The sequence below is a fragment of the Paroedura picta genome, chromosome 2, assembly GCF_049243985.1.
Source record: "Paroedura picta isolate Pp20150507F chromosome 2, Ppicta_v3.0, whole genome shotgun sequence".
NCBI classification, from domain to species: domain Eukaryota; kingdom Metazoa; phylum Chordata; class Lepidosauria; order Squamata; family Gekkonidae; genus Paroedura; species Paroedura picta.
In genome coordinates this window covers 58,843,893-58,866,657 of record NC_135370.1, presented here as the reverse complement: position 1 = coordinate 58,866,657, position 22,765 = coordinate 58,843,893, and the positions used below count along the sequence as shown (strand labels likewise).

General features: G+C 42.9%; 1 protein-coding gene across 15 annotated transcripts in view; it reads right to left on the bottom strand.

Moving 5' to 3' along the window:
* The window catches only part of NCKAP5 (NCK associated protein 5), a 768,088-nt gene that overhangs the window by 84,694 nt on the left and 660,629 nt on the right, over positions 1-22,765 (bottom strand). For all 15 annotated transcript variants that reach the window (XM_077320242.1, XM_077320245.1, XM_077320241.1 and 12 more), the window contains one exon: positions 392-709. In XM_077320242.1, coding sequence (XP_077176357.1) covers positions 392-709 — 318 coding nt within the window. The remainder of the gene's footprint in view (positions 1-391; positions 710-22,765) is intronic.

Sequence of the window (22,765 nt, the reverse complement as noted above, 5' to 3'; positions counted from 1 at the left end):
TTTCCTCAGAAGTGAATGTATCATTTCTCTGGATAGAAAAATACATTGTTTCTCCAAGTTTCACTATTAAACCACTAGATTTGGTCCCTTTTACATACTTAGGGACTACTGAATACTCAGTTCTGATATTTCTAGATGTTCTTGTTTTCTGTTCCAGAGTAAACACAGGCTTTCCCTATTTTTTTTTGTGAGCTGAGGTACAGATTAGTACTTTACATAGCAAATGTTCAGTGTCGGTGTGATCACCAGCTTGTTAACCTTCTCCAGTGACATGAAGTGTCTTTTAAGCTGTACATTTCACATGTCTTTAATCTAGTGTCATTAGCTAATGGGAATAGACACCAAGGCACACACACAAAAAATCTAATTTCCAGCATAATTGTCATTTTACCTGCAGAAGAAGGTTTTGGAAGGCGACTCTGAAAAGGTCGTACACTTTTTGCAGTCATGGTAGGATCCGATGTTGAATGACTAATGATGCTTTCTTGAGATCCTTGGTTCTTATTAGCAGTCAAAGGCACTTCTCGCTCAAGTGTTTTGGCTTTCTCAGAAGGACCCTGAGGAAAACCTTGCTCAGGTGATATGAACATTTCAGGTTCTAAGTCCAGTTCTTGTTTTGAGACATGCCGTCCAGTTGAGCGGTTTCCTGAGTCTGGGAGAGGGAAGGTCCCTATCCCACTGTCCAGTGTCCTCATTTGGCAGCCAGATTCTAAGATACAGAAATACAGTGCAACTAAGTGAAATTAATGTGGAAAGCAAAAAGGGCACCGTAAAGAAAGGAATTATAGCAAAGAAAATGTTGATAGTTCAGTGACAGAATACAAGAAATTCTCAGGATCAACTTACTTTTGCATACAGGAGACCCTTTATTTATTTATGTTTGTTACATTTAGTTATTTATTTTATATTTGTTTATATTTGATTTTATATACCGCCATTCCCAAAAGGGTTTATAGTAATAAAAGATAAAATACATTAAAACCCCATAAAATTTCCTTTAATAGTACTATTACTATAACTCCTAAGGCAGCAGGTGAAATCCGCTAAGTATCTCACCCCCTTGTCCATCCGGGGGCCAACCTTCTTAGTGTTATACCGGTGGGAGTGAGGTAACAGATCAATCAAAGTTTTACCATGGGGGGTGGTCCTAGATCGAATATTGGGACCCCACCCCAGCTTCTCCTGAGGCTCGAGGAATTTTACAGAGAATGTAAAGAATTATACATTGAACTCAGTTTTGCCAGTAAACTAGAATATAAAAATTGTAACAATAATAAGAGTAACAGAAGGTAACAGTTTAATAGAATAGTAATCAAACAGGTTTATGGTATAGATTCCAATACATGGATTCCAGGGAGGGGCATTCAGGGGCCCAGTAGGCTTTGATTCTGGCCGACCTCAATCAAATTCCTGGTGGAAGAGCTCCCTTTGGTAGGCACTGAAGAACTGCTTTAGTTCCTTGCATTTCTGTGATCTCAGGGAAAAACAAGTTTTCCCCAATGGGAACCCAAAACAACTAGCCCAAATTCACATAGAAAGTTTCCTTTCCACAGTGATATGCAAACTAGGGTTTTCCAGATCCTATTCTGACATTCCATACCATACTGACTACACAAAAAACATACAGAGTGTCCCTATTAACTTTGATCACTGGTCCATTTGGTTCAATACTGTTCATTATGTCTATCCGAAGCTTTCTGTGGTCTCTGATGGAGAAAGGTCTTTTACAAACATCTTACCAGAGAGCACAGGAAATAATTCAGAAAGACACTGAAGGTTATATACTTGGATCCCACAGGAAATTTCCATTGATGTGGATTCATATTTTCCCTCCTACTTCACTTCCAGTATCTTGCCAGTTTTAGAAGTTTGCTGGCTGGAACAGGAGCTGGCCTCAGAGCATGCCTGGCTGCCAGTAAGTTGCCGTGGCTTCTATTAACTCATAGAACGTGGAGGGAGCTGGGGCAGCCTCTGCTTGCCTTCTGGAGGTAAGGGGCTGAAGGAGGCTCTCTGGGACCCAGGGCGTCCAGGAAAAGCTTCTGTCATGGAAATCATGAGTAAGTCATGTGAGGTTTGCAATTTGCAATCTGAGAAGGGAGGAGTGCTTTGAGGGTGGCCATCACAGGTAACTGCAGCAGTGAAAATAATGCTGATGTGGGTGGGGCTGGGAAGATATAGATTTTCCCTTTCCATATGGATACCACCTTGGTCTTGATGCAATCTTTCCAAGACTATCACAACAAAGCAAATTTGAGGCTAATAGCATTGAAGATGGGGAAACTGTATTGGGAGCACAGAAGTACTGTGGGGACATGTGGCCCTCCAGCAGAGAGTACCCCAGTAGCAACCTACCAGTAGCATCTTCCAAGTAAAAGAATTGGTTTTTATACCTTGCTTTTCACTGACCAAAGGAGTCTCAGAGTGGCTTATACTCGCCTTTTCTTCCTCTCCCCACAACAGATACCCTGTGAGGTATATGAAGCTGGAAGAGCTCTGAAACTGCTCTGTGCAAACAGTTTCTAACAGGACTGTGACTAGCACAAGGTCACCCAGCACATGGAAGAGCAGGGAATCAAATCCTGCTCACCACATTAGAAGCTGATGCTCTTAAACACCACAATAAGCTATACAAATTGCCATTGCCTGAAAGAGATGTCACTAAAGCACAGGCAGAAGAAGCTGTTGCAAGAGGATGGTTTAAGTTTTTTTTTTACTTGCTCATTGACTGTTACGGTATTCTTTTCCTTTAAATTTGGTCCTTCTGGCCAATGGCTTCTCAGAGCAAGCCAAGGAGGGAGACGCTCAGGTGTTTCCTACATGAAGTGATTGTGTGGTTAATAATGTTTGCTATTTGAGAAGGAAGGGATGCTTTTGTCTTCTGTCTTCTCTCTCTGTTTGTCTATGTGTGTGAGTGCGGGGAGGGGATTAATACACAGCCCCCTGTCCCCATCCCAAGCAGCCCTTTCCTCCAGAGTAGCGATCCCCAACCTGTGGGCTGCGGACCACATGTGGTCCTTCGACTAATTGGAGGTGGGCCCCGAAGGACGCCTTCTCCCCCCCCTGCCCTTTACTTCATCCCCCCCCCAGCCTTTTACAACACACTTCATTGTTGTGGCATGTCTGTATCTTATTTTGAAGGGATGTTTAAACATTACCATAGTGATCAGAGAGCGTTAGGGCAGTGGTTGAGAGTAGAGGAGTAAACTACCCCCCCCCACTGGGCCTCAGTAAAAGGCATTGAGTGGTCCCCGGTAATAAAAAGGTTGGGGACCACTGCTCCAGAGAACTGATCTCTGCAGCCTGGAGAGGAGCTTTCATTCTGTGGGTTCTCCAGGTCCCACCTGGAGGTTGGCACCCAGACCAGTGGCAGCGATGCTAGCTTCCAGCTAGAACCTGGAGATCCCACTTCTGGGGTTTCCTGAAGCCTGAAAACTGATTCAGGGGTTTCTCAACAGTAAAAAAAGTTGAGAAAAGCTGATAGAAACAGTAATTGATAAATCCTCTGTAAGTTCTTCTTGGATCGTAACATGCAACCACTTTTTATTTACTCTGATATTGAACTAACTATAGAACGTACTCACTGAAAGGTTTTCAGTTCTTTAAGCAAATTTTGCTATCAAATATTTTCATTGAAGCAACTGTGACAAGTTTATTAATTATTTCAGGTTTATTATTAGAAATTGCTGCCACCTAGCATTTCTCTTCATTTCCCACTTGGAGCCTGGCATCCCTGCAACTTCATGAGATCCAAAGCCAGGGCTTTTCTCCAGGCGGACTGATCTCTGTAGCCTGGAAATGACCTGCAATTCCTGCAAACTCCAGGTCCCAACCTCTCCCATCCATTACCTCTCTGCATCCCCTGTCCCAAGCAAGCCCTTTCATCTCCAGGAGCCTGAAGATGAGTTCTTGTAGAGTCCCCCTCCAATCAGCCATTTTCCCCTGGGGAGCTGGTTCCCCAGGAGATTTCCAGGCCACAGCTGGAAGTTGGTGAGGAGTTGGTCAGGAATGTTCCTTGAGTTTTCAAGGCGGGGCCTCATAAGTCCAAGGGTGGGCAGGAGATTCTGCCATGTAGCCAGTCCTCAGGAATGTGACAGTGCAGGTGTGTATCCTAGTGCTCGTTGTATTTAGGGTTGTGTGATTCGACCGCTGAAGTGGCCGTTGCCACCTATAGCAGCCAGCACTGTGCCACAAGGGGGGTAGGCACTGGCGGAGGCATGCCAGTTAACACACAGAGGTAGGCACTCTGCGCCTGCATGCGTGTGTCAACTGGTGCGCTGACACCCGCACCTCCCCCCCCCCCGCAGTGCAGCACTGGCTGCTACAGGGGAGAATGGCCACTTCAGCGGCCGAATCGCACAACCCTATTTGTTTTCCTGGGTACAATGGGCTTTGCTTCTAGTAAATAAATATTACCCTAGCATGACTTTACTTACACCAGAATGAGATTAGCTTTCATTCTGTGGGTTCTCCTCATTATTTTTCCAGAAGGTATCTCTATCACAAAACAGCTGCTGCCGGAGATTGTTTCATTGTGCCCAGGCTCATACCTGGGAATGTACTGATCTGGGATAGTTGGGACTTTGGAAGAAAATCTAGCCCTTGTTTAAAGGTTCAGTGCTGGACATTATAATTTACTTTAGATCCACTAATATATAGCATAGAAACAAATTTCAGGTTTAGGAGACTCTGTGGGGTGGAAGGTTATACAGAATAAATCCTAGAACAGAATGTCCATATCTTAAGTGATACCATTAGTCTATTTTGGCAGTGCAGTGAAACAAATAAAAATGTACATGTGTATTATAGCTACTACACATACTTAAACTGAGTTGGAGTTCTCTTAAGAAGGCACAAATTCTCAGGTTGTGAAACATGAGAGTAACAAAGTATGGCCTGTCAGGGAATAACAACTGCTCCTAGGCAGAGAACGAAAATGAATTTAAGGACCATGGACAGCTCACCCCTTTCTCCCTCCCCTCCTTCGAGGACGCAGAATACGAGAGTTACTTTCAGCAGTTCATAGTCTCATCCAGCACGTTAAGCTTGTTAGGATGTTCATGTTGTTTTACTGTATCCTGCTTTATTGAAAACTCTCAAATAAATCTGAAGAGGCTGCATGGCAATATTTTAAAGAATAAAAAATGGAAACACTTTCTTGGTGGCTTAGGAGACAGATCTCCCCAAGTGCAAAGGCAAGTGTGATCACCGATAGGACTGATGCTCAGTGAGAGCCTGGGGGTGAGAAGACAGAATCAAGCCTCTGTTTTCACTGTCATTTTTATTGTGACTTGCTTATTATGTGCATAGGCAGCAGTAGTAAGGTTCTTTGAAAATATTTTCTAAGATCTCCAACAAAGAACCTTGCATCATTACAGTGTACTAGCTTCAATATTTTGGATACATCATTAGTAATGTTCATTATGATGTAGTCGATGACTTCCTCCTCTAAAATAATAAATGTAACAAGCATGGCAACCCACATTTCTGCTGTAGTGTTTTGTTTTGTGTTTGACTGGTGAAGCTATGTATCTACCCCTTTGTGCCGTCTAGCAAAATCTATGTGATGGCTACCTTTCCCCTTCTCAAAGAGCTGCCAGAGAATAAAGCCTTTATATTGGGCAGCCTATAGGTGAAAAAAGAAAATCTGTATTCTGAACACAGTCTCTTCCGGTATTAAAGGGATGCTGAACTCCATAAACCTAGGTCTAACATAATGCAGAATGCCCCCCCCCCCCACCACTGGACTCCAGCGAAACAGAATTATGCTTGAAAGCACTGACAATAGGGAAGATTTTGCAGAAGTGAATTGGAATGTTTAATGGCAAAAGAGGCTGATGTTCACAAAAAAAACGGGTAATCCTGTAAAGAGGAACACAGAAACAAAGCTCGCTTGCAATTCTCAAGAGATTATTCCAGAGCATGAGGAACAAAACATAAAGGCCTATTGGCACCATGCTGGATTTTTCTCTCCGAGCTAGTGCCAGAGGGTGCACTTGCCCTGTTTGTGTCCATTGCTGTATCTCTCATGCCCCTACTAATGGCAAAGGGCCATCTGGATGGCTTTTTGTGACCAGATCTGCAATTTTATACTGGACCAATGAACCTATAGTTAGTTGTGTGTGGTAGTATGGAAAACAGTAGCTTTTTCCTGGGGCAAATTATTCAAACAATTGGTCTGCAATGGGCTAGACGTCACTATGAGTAGAGAACAGGCAAACATCAATGAATCACTAGCTACTGACCTTTCCAGCAATTTGGTTTGCAGAGAACAACCACCAGCAATGCGAGGAGAGGCATCCAATATGCCAGTCTCCAACAACAAGCAGCAGATTATTTTAGTACTATATTTGATATTTGTCTGCAGGGCTATCAACATCGAGGGAGTAGGGGAAAACTTTTTTGGGGTGAGCTGTTGGGCCTCTGAAGCCACCGACTTGCATATTCACATAGAATGCACCCCTCCCTCAAATTCTAGTGCAGTTCTGACAGCAGCCTCTAGGGACACAGAAAGGCAGAGGACAGAAAATAGCTCCTCGGCTTTTTACAAAATTTACCCAGAGGCAGAGAGCATGTTTGCTGATTAAATCTTGCTAAATCTGTCATCAGCCAAGCCTGCACTGGAGCAAGGGAAGCCCAGCCCGGACAGGATGCAGCCCCCGATCAAGGCTTATGGTTTCTTTTGCCTTTTGTTCCACCCAGTTCCTCCACAGCCAGATCTTGCCAAAGGGTAGCCTTGACAGTGTGTGGTAGTGAAAAACAAAACAAAAGCTATTCCAACTTCCCCCCTCCCAATTTGTTATTAATGCCACCTCACTCATCCCAGTCAGCAACTTAGAATGTATTTGATGGTAGTATAGAAGCAATCTTCTGTTAACATTATAGGCAGAAGAAGGGGATTAATATTTCCCCATAATCTATTAAAGTAGTAAAAGGATGCTTCCCCTCCCCCTTTAACATGCATGATGATAAATATTAATTTGCCTCAGTGGTAACAAATGAGGAACAGAAGTTAGAATTTATTTATTTTATGCCTTCCCGTTATCCCCAAGGGAGACCCAAAACAATTTTATCTTCCTCCTCTCCTCTGGTTTATCCTCACAATAACCCTGTGAGGCAGGTTAGGCTGAGAGATGGGCCCCAGATCACCAAGCAAGCTTCCATGGCATGAGTGCGTGGCATGAACCTGGGTTTTGCAGAGCCTAGTCTGGCACTTTAACCTCTACACAAACTTACTTCCCATTGCAAACATGGGAGTCTGGCAATAATCTGGCCCAAGACATTCCAGTTTCTTTCATGTTTGGACCTGGAATCCCCATGATCATCCTGAAGTTGGTGACCCAATTTTGACTTTTCTAGTTTTATTTTGCCTCCCACAAATGGACAAAAAGAGTCAGCTGGTCCTAAAATGGGACTGTAGTGTCCTGGAAGAGCTTTAAAGGTTCACAGTTTCACAGTGCGGCTGGATGTTGGGCTACTATGAGGGCTCAGATCCCCTCTGTGACATGTGCCACCTTTTATCAGATGAAGTTATTCCGTGAAAAAAAACATGACAATAACAGAACAAAGTTTGAGTTCCGTGGCACCTTTAAGACCAACAAAACTTAATTCTGGTTATTAAGCTAAACTTTATTCAGTTGCTTCAGAACAACATGGCTATCCACCTGAATCTATGACCTGACCACTGTGAACCACATCCTAATTACATCCCAGTTAGATTACTGTGATGTGCTATACACGGGTCAGCCTTTGAAGACTTCTCAGAAGCTTCAGTTACTACAAAATGAGGTGATTAGATTGCCTTCAGGGATTAGATAGCAATCCAACCTTACATTAGCTTGTGTTGAAAGATTTGTAGTATCTTATGTGGCACTATTCAAAATGTTGCTTATATTTAAGGCCCTAAAAGAGCTCCTATTCTGTCCTGCCTGCCAATATTTCTCTTCATATAGGTTTTTATATAACTTTATATGGGCCCACCTTTTATGTTTTAACCCTTTCTCAGTGGCCTCATTTGATTATTGTCTTATAGCAGAAATTGTTATTGTTGGTATCTTATCCGCCATGTTTTGAATTAATTCCATTGGTTTATTGTTTTACTTTTGGGGCAAGATTTCTCAGAGGGATGGGATAAAAACATTTTAAATAAATAAATCCTAGTCCCATGCTTCTACTGTAGTTCATAAATTAGCAAGCTTATGACATGGCCTTAAGTGTTCTGAATTATATATTCCAAAGCACTAGCGGTATGAATGGTTGATTTGTGCTCCACATTAAATAATGTCACAAATGATTCATAAATGCAATTCTTATGTCCCCAACACTACACTGAAAGGGCTTATATACATCTGTTTCTATGAAACTCTCCCTGGTGTGCTCAGATTCCAAGAGCATTCCATTTTTCCTGGAAGCATTCAACAAGGCTTTTGCATGGCATTTTATTTACATACTGGAGATCTTCTGAGAGCAGACCCATAATATAAAGATAGCATTGGAAGGTATGGTAATGAACCATCATTTACATGTTCGTTTCCTTCCGTTGTCTAGTTTGGCTTCATTTTAAGGTATCAGATAAAAGGATTTAGATGATATTGTGCTATTTGAAGTGGTCTATTGTAAAATCTGACTTGGAAATGCTCCCTATATTATCTACAGTGGTGAAGTGGGAAAAGACAAAACCATATTTTTATAATGGATTGGTATCAGAAAACTTGGCGAACTGTGTTAATGACAGGACATTAGCTGAGATCCAAGAATATGTTCAATAATGCAGCTAAATCAATTTGTAGACAAAGGGTCAAGGTTTATTATGCTTGGGAACAGTAAGTTCCACAATAGATGTCTGTCTTACAAACCTTTTGACTGGATATAATCTTGAGAAGTATACGTCAATAGTTTTTGTCTATGAGTGTTCTGCATGAAAACAAAAAGGGATTTTCCTGAATGTATACCTTACTATATTGTTTTGATGACACGTTTTCTGCCAAATTCACTATGGTATATTTTGACGATTCTCTGCTTCAGTGTCTTTTTTGGGAATGAAAAAAATGAATATTACCTTTTGCTCATTATAGGCCATAGCTGGATGGATGGGAAATATGGTTGAATGCAGCAGAGTATACCGCTTTACTGAAAAAAAAGACAAGCCAAAGGAAAACAACTACCAACACAGCTCTATAAATTCTTGCACAAGCTGTGTGAGCACTGTAAGATATACAACGCAGCAGTTCTTATAGCTTTGATTATGCAAGAAACTGCACACTGTCTTGTCCAAGGAGAAGAACACAGGTGGATACTTTGGGCCATTCTGCACCAGGATCTATGTAGCAAATTGGTTGCGAAAGGAAAAAACGCCATTTTAAATAGTGGAATTTGTCATTATGCATACCTGCCTTTGTAGTGGAATCCAGTTGCGTTTCTATCGTTTCCCACAGGTTTCCAGTCTCAACAAAAATAGCTAGCCAGGAAGCGATATTGCTGAGCTTTGTCCCACCACTGGCCGTCAAGCAGCCAATGGGCGGCCATTATCATGCTCCCGAAAAGCCCCTTTCCCTTTAAGGAAGGTTTAAAAAAAACACACACACACACACACACACACACACACGTTGCAATGAATCTGTGTTGATTCATTGCAACGGAGAGACCCATCTAGCTAGCAGGTGGTGTTTGAGCTGCCGTTTCATCGTTGCCACGCTCCCCCCGAGTGAACCCCCCCCCCGCACAGGGGCGATTTTTGGCCGAAAATAGATGAAAATTTATTTTCATCTGAAAAATAAAGAGAAAATAAACCAGCAAACGGGGCTGTGTGTTGCTTGGTGACTTAAAACAGCTCTGGGGAGGGACTGCAGCCAAGGAAGCCTCACTGCGTGAATGAAGGCTCACCAGTGCGTTGATCTCCGCTCACTCCGAGAAAAAAAAATGGTGATCGCTTCACTGGAAGATCAGAGGAGAGAGCCAGGGGGAGGGACTTTGCCGAAACTGCAACAATGGTAATGCACAGAACTTTCCCACTAGTGTTGCAGATTGGTTGCAAGAGTGTAGTGCTTTCCGGAGGGTGAATCCACTTTTTGGGATTTCCCTGAAAGCGCTACAACAAAGCGCTTTTTGCAGATCGGTTTCAGGAGTGTTGCAGATTGTCAACGACGTTGTGCATAACAGCAAATCAGTAGCAATTTCAATTTGCAACCATTGTGCAATTTTGAACGAGTGCGGAATGGCCATTTGTTTATCTGCACTTAAACGGTTCAATTCAAGTTCAGAAGCATCTTAAAGGCCAACAGGATTTTCAGGGTATAATGTTTCGAGACTCAAAGTTCCCTTTATCAGTATGAAAGTATTCATCTTTGGAAGTAATTTCAGTTTCCTCATGCTATGCCCCCTGGTTCCTTAAACAACATTGTAATGCAATGTCTAAAACAAATCTTCTATGAATACAAGATGCCTTTGCATATATGGAAGACCATCTTTGGATTTAACTCAGACGCACCACTGAAATAAATTTAATGTTTCAAAAAGATTTTAGGGGAAAGCCCTCCCCCCCCCATATGATACATCTCTGCAGAGCAGGCTACCAAGCGTCTGAACTCCTGCTTTGAAATTACATCCATCCCAGGCTATGGCTATTTCAGCTTTACAAATCTAAGAAAGAAGTATTGGCTCCTACTGTATTCTTGCTGGTAGACGAAGACAAATCAGGAGACACACTCTGCCCAATTTCTGAAGTGTTTGCTTATGCTGATGATGCCAGAAGACAGCCTTTTCCAAGATTCATCTGTCCACTATAAAGAAAGCTACTTATTCACAGAACATAAAAACACCTTGGAAATCACATTAAGAGATACAATGTTCTTGGGCATAACCACATATCTTAAACGAATATCATGTGGGAGAGGGAGAGTAAAACGTGTATGTATGCAAAGCATAAACACGACAGAAGCAAGACAGACGCTTCAGGACAACTATCCACTTTTTGACCGGTAACTGTTCAGGTTCGCAAAAATCATGTATTTAGATTTGTTGTCAATTTCAGAATAAAACAGGCTTGATGAACATGATTCTCTGAGTGGGAGGTGGCGGCTGTGAAACACCTGCTGAAGGGCCATGGCTATTTGTCATAGCCTTTGTCACATGTATATACACACACATGCACGCACGCACGTACACACACACACACACACACATATATATATATTTTTTTTCTCCTTGTGGCCTGGAGCTAGTCTCTCCAAATGGCAGTTTAAGGATTGTAATGGGATTTACATGTAGCTTAAAACGTAAATACCCAAGAGATAGACTGAGAAGTGCTAGCTGAAATCTGAGCGAAATTTAGGCTAAATGCCTGATAACATCTCCTGACAGCAAATTCTTTAAAGCTGTGTCAGATTCCCCCAAGGGAAAAAGCAAGAAGTTCCACTGCTTGGGCATTTTCCAATTAGACTAAATAAAAGACTTCAGAATATACTGCAGTGGTCTATTTTATATTGGCAGATAATGCTCCATATGACCTACAAATCTTTTGCTTTTCTAGTTCATGTTTCTATGATTGAAGTGTTTTTTTCTAAAAAATCAACAGCAGTATTTTCAATTTGGTATTTAATGTGGACATTGTATACAAGGATCTTTCATCTGTTCCATTCACATTATGAATTTTAGAGGCTTGTTACCATTATTATCCCAAGTCATTCGCTTATTTGCCTTTGAAATGATGAGGCTAATACTGCAAAATCTTGGGTTTACACACAATTGCCTGGACTCTATAGCCTTCTTCAGAGTCCTCTCAAAAATAAATAAATAAATAAATAATGCATACTGTGATCATGCACTAGCCATGATCCCCCCCAATACACATGGCTGCCATGTGGTGTGAACAAGGACAACATGCGTATTTACCATGCAAGTTCCTTGGCACATGAAAACTGACCACCAGATTTTTCAGGATTCATGTCTGCATGTACTGAAGCTGCATGCACATAGAAATATGAGAGAACTCCTGCTAACACAGCAGAGGGACCACCCATATCACAAGGAGTGCAGAGGTAGCTTGTGCTCCTGTTTTGCATAGTTTGTGGGCTCCTGGTACAAAAGTGTGTCTGAGAAGCCCCACATTGTTCTCCTATTCAGAGTTGACTGCAATGCCATAGGATTGCTCATACAAAAGTAATCCCCATGGTATAAAGTTCATATACTTTTCAAGCTGTATCAAAGCACTGCAAAAAAAAGGGGGGGGCAGCAAGGATATAGCAGGGTGATATTTGTTTGGGATTTTCAAAAAGTATCCAAGATGCCAAAGAACAATTTTTGGTGGGTTTCTACACCACATCCAACCAAATTATAAATAAATAAATAGGAATTTTCCCTGCAACATTTCTTTCTGCCTGTAATAAACATCTTAATGCTACATGTGTTGTTGGCAAGAAGCTCTCAAACTACAGATGGCAGAGCAGATCTCTTTATTTGCCTGGCCTTTCCTTTCTCGGAAATGCTAAAACAATTGAGCACACATACCAATTAATATATTTCTGCCAAATCAAAGTCACTTTTATAGTGGATGATATTTGTTGGACAACACAATCATTTCATTTAATTAGTCAATGTTGACTGCACTAGTTGTGGCTTCTTTTTTGTCTTTTGCTTTGAAAGCCATACCGGAAAGACAGGAGAAATGACTTCCAGTGATGATAATAGCAATAATCACGATAACATGAGTCGGCACTCATGTTAATAATGAAAGTTGCAAAACTGGGTCATCCACCAATAAAGTAGGCATCATACTCTCCAGGGATGCAGGACACAACTTTGTAAATTTATCCGAAGAAAAAACAGACCTCCCAAATGGAAAGCCAACCCAAACCAGTCCTTAGTGTGCGCCATGAGGCCCAAAGCGGTGAGGCAGTAATCAAAGGAAAACAAACAAGCAAGAGATGGAAAAAATGAGTCTGCTCAGCACCCTGACACTTCATGAATTAGTCTGCTTCCTGAATTCTGGAGAGGTGATATGGGTAGTAGTGGTGGCAAAGCAAAATTTCTAAATCATTTATTCTTCTGCAGATTGAATGAACTTGCTTCACTTCCTCTGAGTCTCAAACCTCATTCATGAAGTTGACTATGAGGCTTTGGGTGAGCATCAGGTGCTTTCAGCTCTGGTAGTAGATCTCAGGCACCTGGCTGACACTCTACTGTGAAAGGGTGCCAGCAGAGCCAATGAGACATCCATGTCCTATATCACTGCAGACCCTGGCTTGGCTCTTAGGGTCGATCATTTTATATCACTCCACAGAAGAAGACAAAACCTTGTTTTCTAAATTTAGCAAAAAAAACACAATTATTTAATTGACTTAGTTTTTTAGGAAGCTGATTTGCCAACTGGATTGAGTCTCTGACAAACTTACCCAGATTGAAAGCAGCAGAACTCTGTTCTGACAGAGTGAACGGTGTATATAAGGTAAAGGTAAAGGTAACCCCTGTGCAAACACCGAGTCATGTCTGACCCTTGGGGTGACGCCCTCTAGCGTTTTCATGGCAGACTCAATATGGGGTGGTTTGCCAGTGCCTTCCCCAGTCATTACTGTTTACCCCCCAGCAATCTGGGTACTCATTTTACCGACTTCGGTAGGATGGAAGGCTGAGTCAACCTTGAGCCAGCTGCTGGGATGGAACTCCCAGCCTCATGGGCAGAGCTTTCAGACTGCATGTCTGCTGCCTTACCACTCTGTGCCACAAGAGGCTCTTGAACGGTGTATATATTGCACACATATTGCCTAACTTTCCCCTCATGAGCCAGCCAGGGGCATGAGACACACACGGAAGTAGGCTTTCATGAGCATCTCCCATCTGGCTGGAGAAACAGCACCTGCAGGCAGAACCTATGCATGAGCTCTCTATTTTCTGATCCAACTGGTTGGCTATGTGTATGCAGACCCTTCAGAAGAGGTTGAAATTTAACTGATGACCTGTTTAGTAGCGAGAGAAAGAGAGGCTGAGTTCAGCCTTTCTGCTTCCCTTTTCCTTCCCAACAACTGATGGTTGAGATGCTGACAGTTTTTTTAAAGGTATCTTCAGATGCACCCCTAAATGTTCCTCAGTATGATCTAGAAAGGGAAGCTTCAAACAGCTACATATTCCAGGTGTTTACTGCATTTATCGTATTTATCGCATGCTGCCTTTCCTCATATTCTTTAAGCAATTGGTAGTCAATGAAAAATTATTAAGCATTAGCTAGTGAGGTTTAGACTTGTAAAAATTTACAACTTTGCAGGAATAATAGACTTACTAGGATGGTTCACCTCTGAAACCAGGCAGATCCATGACAGCCTTCAAGGTTTAAGAAATAAAGAAATGGTCTGGATGATGACAAGATCACCTCCAGATGAGCGCACAAACCTGCTCAGTTTAACAACAATCCTAAGGCCGGTAGATATCTCAAGGAAGAATAGAGGTAAAAATTGCTATAAATAAATTCAAACGCCAGGTGTTGGTGGCATTACTCTCTGGTAAGTACATTTCTACCTGACTGATCAGTTCCAGAACAGAGTGAACATTTTATAAAGCATGCTGCACATAAATTGCTTGCATACATGATGACCCAGGTACCTTGGTATAATGGATCATCCTCGAAGTGTATTCATCATCAAATTAGCATGGATGAACATCAGTTGCTGTGGCTTGAGGATGTGGAAAGAAAGGCTCCTGGTGGTTGAGACCTCAAGGTAGGCCACCCTCCAAGGAGACATGTTCCCAGGGGCACCAACAGTGCCTCCAAAAAGGACAAGGGGGAGGGATCAGGAAGCACTCACTGACTTCATTGGTGAGATTATTGCTATGGGTGGCCAACATTTCTCCCTCATGCTCAAGTTGCAATCCCCGCTTGAGACCTGCAGGCAGCTGGCTACCTACTTCTCAGTAGGCAACTGGCTGCCACAGCATCAAGTCTGTGCTGGGCAAGAGGCAGGGGGAGTGATACGAGTCTTAACACTGGATCACTCAGGATCTATTCATCTGCTGGAACTCCATTTATAAACTCTGTTAATACCACGATTGTGTGTGCTTGGTGGAGGAAAAGAGTGTGGTGCAGGATGACATCTCCACCATGACCTGCACAGCAAAGAGGAGCTCAGCATGACCCTCTCCTAAATGGTGCATGTCCTGAATCTCTTCCAGTATACCACCCATGTGCTCTGTGCCCATATGGCCAGACTGAGGCAAATCAACCCCCTGCTTAGAGGGCTGAATTGGGCTGCTGTCACTTGCTGACTGGAGCTCTCAGGAGCTCTCTTTATTGCTGATAAGTGCTGGTTGTGGCAGTGGACAATGGCAGGGGACATGGGACGGAACAACACTGGGAGGCCTCTGCTAGGTGCAGAGCTGGACAGACCAGCAGAAATAGGTTGACATTTGGGATGCACAACATGTCCATCCAGGCTTGGTCCAGGCTGGAGCAGTGGCAGTTGGTAATGTCTCCCAGGTGGGAGAACACCTGCTTGCTCTGGATGCTGATGGGAGGGCAGGAGAGAAGATTCATGGCCACAGAAAAGTGGCCATCCCACATGACAGCCTTGCATGACCTGTATTTGGGGGAACTGGCATTGAGGGCTCAAGGGACTCGCTGAGGTACTCCTTCACTTTCATCCCTACTGAATAGTCTGCCATGGCACACCTGGCCTCCCTGACAACTGCTGCTGACTTCCCACTTCACTAAACATCCAGGGGCTTCTACCTGGTTGGGTTCTTGGAAGCAGATGTGCTGGCCTGCAGCTCTTCCTCTCCCTTTTTCTGCCCAGCTTCTTCTATTCACTGTTCCCTCTGGGCAGGCCTGTTTTCCTGAAGCCTCTACACTTTGCTTCCACTCCATGAGCTCTGTATTATAGAGAGCAAGCCTGCCTTTAATGCATAGGTCACAGATACAGGCCAGCTTCTACTGTTCTTTGCAGACAAGATGTAACCTTTAGCAATTCACACAAGACCCGTAGGAGTGTAGCCATCCCCTAAGGGCTTGGTTGCAGTACAGAGGTCCTGCCTAGTCCCACCCTCTAATCAAGGGGCTGTATGAGCAAGGTGTTGGTGTCCTGAAAGGTCATCTAATTAGCATCTCGTATCCAGCCACCCATCGAGCATCACTGCCCCAGGCAAGGATTCCCACCCACTGACTCTCAATTCTTACTTCAGTAAATCCTTTGAGTATCTAACAAGTTTAAAAACAAGGGAGACTGCAGGCTCTTTGGATACCTTATTTACATCACACATCTCTTAGCCTCAAGAAATAGGGATACTAGATTGTTTTACCGGCCACTTATATATTTTGTCTATTTACAAATCTCTTAAAGTAATTATTTAATCTAGGAATGTGGAACTGAGTATCACATAGGGCACACTTTTGTAAAGGTCAGCAACCTTTTCTAATTAAAGAGCTACTATATCAATATTCAGAGCAAGAGATCAACAAAGAACTGGTACAAGAAAGCTTATTTGTATAACTGAAAGCATACAATTTAACATGGTCGATAATAGACATGTTGATGAATAATAACCTAAATATATGCCATAATAACCTTGAAAGACTTTCACAAATGCTATTTCAGCTGCCACATCATTTTGCTAATTTCTTGGAAGCTTATCAGTATAACATTCAAGTTCATGCACGGTGGTGCATGTATTCATGCTCTCTTATCATAGTCACCAGCTAGGCAATCCAGGGGCCGCAATAACCCTTTCTACAGCCCTATCTCTCATAGAACTCCCTACTCTTACCTTGTTGAACTCTACCTCCACTTCCTCCTCTCTTCCTAGCTCATGGAGAACTTAAAGATCAGGCCTTCAGATCATGTGCAGGTGGCAGGCAACTTGGGAAGCGTCTGGAATTAAAGTTTGCAGAGAAGTTTCATGCAAGGCATGGCTCCCTTCACCACTGGCCGCTGCCATTTCCTGACTGGAGTGCACAGGAAAGCCAGAGAGTGCCCTCTTCTTTGTTGCTGGTGAATGCTGCTTGTGGCACTGGAGAAGTGCATCTGCCAAGGAGGCCAGCGACCCTGACTGCTCATGGAACTCGTCAGCCATAGATTGCTGGTGCCCTGCTTTAATGAGAATGCTGAGTCTTTCCAACTGAAGTGCAGGGTAAATCCCAGGACAAGGGAGAGCCCAGATTAATTATGATATTATGCTGTCTTTTGAGGATATCATCTCCATTATTGCCAATCAGTCTCTTTTCAGAAAGGGCTTTTGGTTTCATTCACTTTCATGACAACCAAAGAATGCTACATCAACCATATATGATAAATGTAAGAAAACAAGGAGGAAAAAAAGCATTCAGCAACTGTGTCCAAACTATTTAACCAGTACATTTTTATCCCAGCTTTCATCATAAGACTTCAAGGCAGGGTTCATCATAATTTCTTCCTATTTCTACTGTCCTGACAACCCTGTGAGGTAGATTAGGCTGAAAAAGTGACTGGCGAAAGTCTACCAGTGACTCTCCTTCCCATTTATGACCCTCCCATGCCCTGGGGAGGGACCCTGAAATGCATGGAAAGACAGAATAAAAATGCTTTAAATAAGCCCTATGATGAGGTTACCGACACTCGGTCATACTGTGAAGTAGAATTTACTGTATTAGTGAAGGTTATAATCCATGGAACGTTTGGCAACCTAATCCACGTCAATACCAGCTAAGGGGAGGAGATAGTGCAGTTCATCGAAGGATGTTCTCAGCTCAGCCACAATGTTTTGTGACAAGGGACAGTTCGTGGCTTAAGATTTGCTATGGGTCTGCCAATTCTATAGCAACATCTAGACTGGATTTAACTCTCCCACATCTGTCACGCGGCAGAGAGGCAAGGCGGGCTGTTTGCAGAAGCCCTCTGCTAGTGAATTCATTGCTTGGAGGCACTGAATAGTCCAAAAAGAATGTTACTCAGTGCAGAAGCATCCAAAGATTTTGCCAGCCCCTTGGGAATACAAGTCAATCTTGTCTGCTCATAATTGTCTAATATGCAGCAAGCTATTGGAAGGGAGCAGACTCCATGCAGTGATGCTCTTTGTAAATGTATGTACTTCATGACATCCTTAATGCCAATTGCAATTATCAGCTAATATATTTGGAGGGGGAATATAATTAACAGTCTCCTCATTTCCTTTTTCTAAAATTGAAAAGTTTCAGCTGATACATAAGAGGGTTGTTTTTTTTTTTTTTTGCATGTCAAAACACAAGTTCACCTCCTCCAGACCAGCTGAGATGCTAATCTCTGCATCTGAAGCTAACTGTATCTGAGCAGGAAGAAGCAGTTGGTAGCAGTAATGATTTAAAAGCCAAAACATGAATACTAATTTCCTTCAGGAAGTATGCCTTTCTTATAACAAATGCCTACAGTACGGAGCTTCGGAAAGAGAATTCTGCAACTTTATGCTGGCTAGAGACCGAAGCTGGTATGTAATGAATATTAATACACTCAATATGTCTTGCACTTGGCAGGGTTTTAAATTTTGTACCTCTTTTGAACATTTCATGGGTGATTAAGGGATATATTTCTATTACAGTTACTCATTTCTATGAACCTGTCTTGCAAAGTGTATCAAATTTCCACTTTCTCTCTCTGGATGAATGCCTATTTTCTTAAACTTAAGTTTATCGAAACTAAAACAGAGCTTCTGGTCCCCCCACCCCCCTGCTTCTCAGAGGTTTTCCCAGAACTATATTTTCTACTTCTTACTAATACTGCTGTTTGATCTTATCCTGAAGTTCGGAAACTGGGGGGACATTTTAATCATTATTTTCTCTCTCTGGTTCCTTATGTCCAGGTTCTTGTGAAGCCTTGTTATTTTCAGTTGATCAATACATCTAGGACTGGCTTTTTCTTCTTCTTTTTGACACAACCAAAACGTTGATTCATTCTCTTATTTTCGTAGATACATAGGCAGAATTTGATCGCATGAGGCCAAACGCAGTAACAATCTAAGAATAGCTGCCTGAGCAATAATAAATACTACAATAAAAACACAGTAAGGTTAAAAATAATGTTAAAACTATCAGGACCGTGATATAACATAGAATATAGCATGCTGAACATCAGGGCAACAGTTTTGCATGAATGTTCCTGGCAGCCAATGCAAAGTTTTCACTGCCCTTTAAGGGTCTCACTTGGCTTCTCAGATGCAACATTTCACAACAGATTGCAGGTCCTTCCACAAAGGGGTTCACAGGGAGCAAGATGAACCACGTGGCCTGTTCACTTGCATTCTAACATCACACACATTCTGGAAGCCCTGACCTGGATAGCCCAGGCAAGCCTGATCCTGTCAAATCCCAGAAGCAAAGCAGGGCTGACTCTGGCTGGTATTTGGCTGGGAGACCTCCAAGGATTTGGTTGGTAGTTCTTCCCAGGAACACTAGAGATCATGACGTAGAAGCAGGCAATGGAAAACCATTCCCACTGTCCCTTGCGTAACTACGAGACAATCCTTGTGTCTCCTGACTACACTACACACACCATACCATAAATAAATTAACAAATATACATTCTGCTATGAAAAACTGAGAGATGGTTTAGAACTCTTTGAAGAAATTATTCTCCGGTTTAAAATCTTCCTCTCTAGCAGTAGATCTCTAAACTTCAGGACCCATCCTTCTGCGGGCTGGTTTGATCAGGAGTGTGAAGCAGCTAGAAGAAGAAGAAGAGTTGTTTTTTATACCCCACTGTTCACTACCTGAAGGAGTCTCAAAGTGGCTTATAATTGCCTTCCCTTCCTCTCCCCACAAGGTCACCCAGCTGGCTGCATGTGGAGGAATGGGAATCAAACTCAGCTCTCTAGATTAGAGGCCGCTGCTCTTAACCAGTAAGTCAAGCTGGCTAGGAATGAGGTTGTCCATTGTGCATGACAGGTACGCAACCATGAAAATGGAATCCTCCCTACAGGTAAGTTTACAAGCTCCCAAAAGGAAAAAAAGCAGCTTTGGTTAAATTACAATGGCAGTAGCTAGGCCAGGTTATCCTAGAGAGGAAGGAATCTGTTATGAGAATTGGTCGTTATGGTCTGGGTAAAAGTTCTCCCCTGTTGGATGTTCAGATCCCAGCTAAAAACTGGCATGCACATTTCAGTCAGATATTTGGGACCTCTTCCATTCCTCCTAATAGGGTTTTTTTTTTTGCAAGCTTCCTCCAGTGATCTCCCATATCTCCCACCCTAGTGGTCTCCCATATCAACTTCTGAGATTAAAGGTTTGATCTCTTCCCTTTCCTCTGGCAAGGCCCCAGGGGAGGGCATGATCCCTCCAGAACTATTCAACTTCTTCCCTGATTGGTGGGCCCTAATTTTGGGCAAGCTATTTATCCAGATCAATACAACAGTGATCCTCCCTTTAAGGCAGAAATGAAGCATTGTGCTCCCTGTATATAAACATGATAACTGGGTTTCCAGGAATTACCACCCAGTTAGCCTGCTGGATATAGTCTCAAAAATGTACAGCAAATATAAGTTGTGAGACTGACAGACCCAGAGTTTATTCCACCTTCACTTGGCAAAGGAAGGTATCCATTCTGCTGTATGCTGACAACATAGTTCTTTTGTCTGTCACACAAGTTGGTCTAATGGAGATGCTGCACAAACTTGGCAACTTCTGAAAAGAAGAATCTCTGTGCATCAGCCACTCTAAGAATAAAATGATGGTTTTGGGAAAGAAGTCCCTGTTGTACATAGACAGCATCCCAATAGATCACTGCAGCAGCTTTAAATACCTGGGGGTATCATTTTTTTGAAAATCCCTCTTGGAAATTCGTCTGGCGATAACAAAGTCCTCAGTGTCAAGAGCAACTGTTGTGTCAAGAGCAACTCTTTGCAATATTTTTCTTGTGGGCTTTGGGCTCAGCATCTTAAACTCAGCATCTTAAATGTGCCACTTACTTGCTATTTTCTGCCTACTGTTCAAATAATATTAATCCTTGGCACTTTTCATTGACTGACTCTCACCTTCATTTTAGGTTGTGTGTACTTTCAAATGTCACCATACTCTCTTGAACATGTGAACCCATGAAGCAGCTTTACGCTGAATTAGCCCCTTGGTCCATTAGAGTCATTATTGTGTAGTCAGACTGGCATTGACTTTCCAGAGTGACATCACCTACTGCCAGGTCCCTTAACTGGAGATGCCAGGGATTGAACCTGGGATCTTCTGTATGCCAAGCTCACTGTTTTAAGGAGATATTTTATGAACATAATTTAAACTTGCTTCATAAACAATTAATACAATATTAGTAGATGGAGGATTACATCCAGAAATCATGAAGAATGGTGCTCCTGAACTACCGGGCCATGGAGGCCTCGTTACCAGTCCGCAGCAGGGGGGGAGGGAGGTGTGAGCGCTGACGCACAAACAGGTGCGCCTCCCTACCCCCCCGCCCACAGCACGCGCTCGCTGTGCCGGGAGTGATCGGCCAACTCCCGGCACAGGGAGTGCCGCACTGTGTGTGTGGGGGGAGGTGTGGGTCCTGGCGGGCCAGGAGGCATTTGTGGGCACCGGCACCCATGACTCCCCCCCCCCTCAGTGTGCTCCTGGAGCAGTGAGTGCCATGCTGCAGGAGGGGAGGCGTGCCTGTTGGTTTGTGGGTGCTCGTATGCCGGTGCCCGCACCTCCCTCTCCCTTGCCAGTCCCCAGGCCTCCCTCTCCCCGCTCCCCATTCCCCAGACTGAAAAACTGATGAAGAAGAGTTAGTTTTTATATCTCACTTTAAATGCAAATTATACTGCATTTAAACTGGACTTACTTCCATGTCATCACAGTGCACCAACAAAGCAGCTTCTGTAGGATCCGTGAGAATACTGTGGGAGGCACTGTATGTATGGAAGTTGCTGCCAGATGGGGATATTTCACAGAAACCTTCCCACCTTGCATGAGCTCATTCTGTTTAAGGATGAACTTGCACAAGAGGGGAGGAAAAATTCCTGCCAATTTCCCATGTAAGGTCATGCACAGAAATCATTCAGGAAAGGGGACACAAGGTCTATTAATTCTGTTTTCTGAGAGCTTGGTGTAGTGGTTAAGAACAATGGCCTCTAAGATGGAGAACAGGTTTGATTCCCCACTTCTCCACATGCAGCCAGCTGTCTGACCCTGGGCCAGTAACAGTTCTCTCAGAGCTCTCTCAGCCCAACCTACCTTACTGGATGACTGATGTGGGGAGAGGATGGGAAGGTGATTGTAAACTGCTCTGAGACTTCTCTAGTAAAAAACAGGATATTTTAAGAACAGCTCTTCTTCTTTATTGTAGAACATCTGATGCTAATCAGAACATTTAGGATTCTGGGAGGGGAAGCAAGTACCCCATGGACACCTGTGACCCTAATGGTCCTCTAGGTCCCAGAAGTAGCAGCAAGAAGGAGAATGTGACAAAGATTATTTTTGTCCACTTGGTCTATTTCTAATAGTAAGGATGCAAACCACCAGGAACATACAGAATGTTATATACTTATGCACACATCACAACTGCAGGAGGAGACTAGGTTTTCTAGGATTATAATTATTATAATTCACTGTATTAATGGTACACAAATATAATGGTTAAAAGTAATAAATAAAATATTTTGTCTAACTTGGATATGGACCTCTGAGCTACGATGTTCTACAAAGAGGAAGGGTTGTTACCTCTTTTGCCTTACTAATGCTGCAGGAGAACTGGCAATTAGACAAGTGCTGTATGCACTATTCTCTAGAAACAAAAAGTAATTATTTGTCTTTGCCAAACTGTGAGAATGTATAAAATGACATTATTTACAAGATACTAATTCA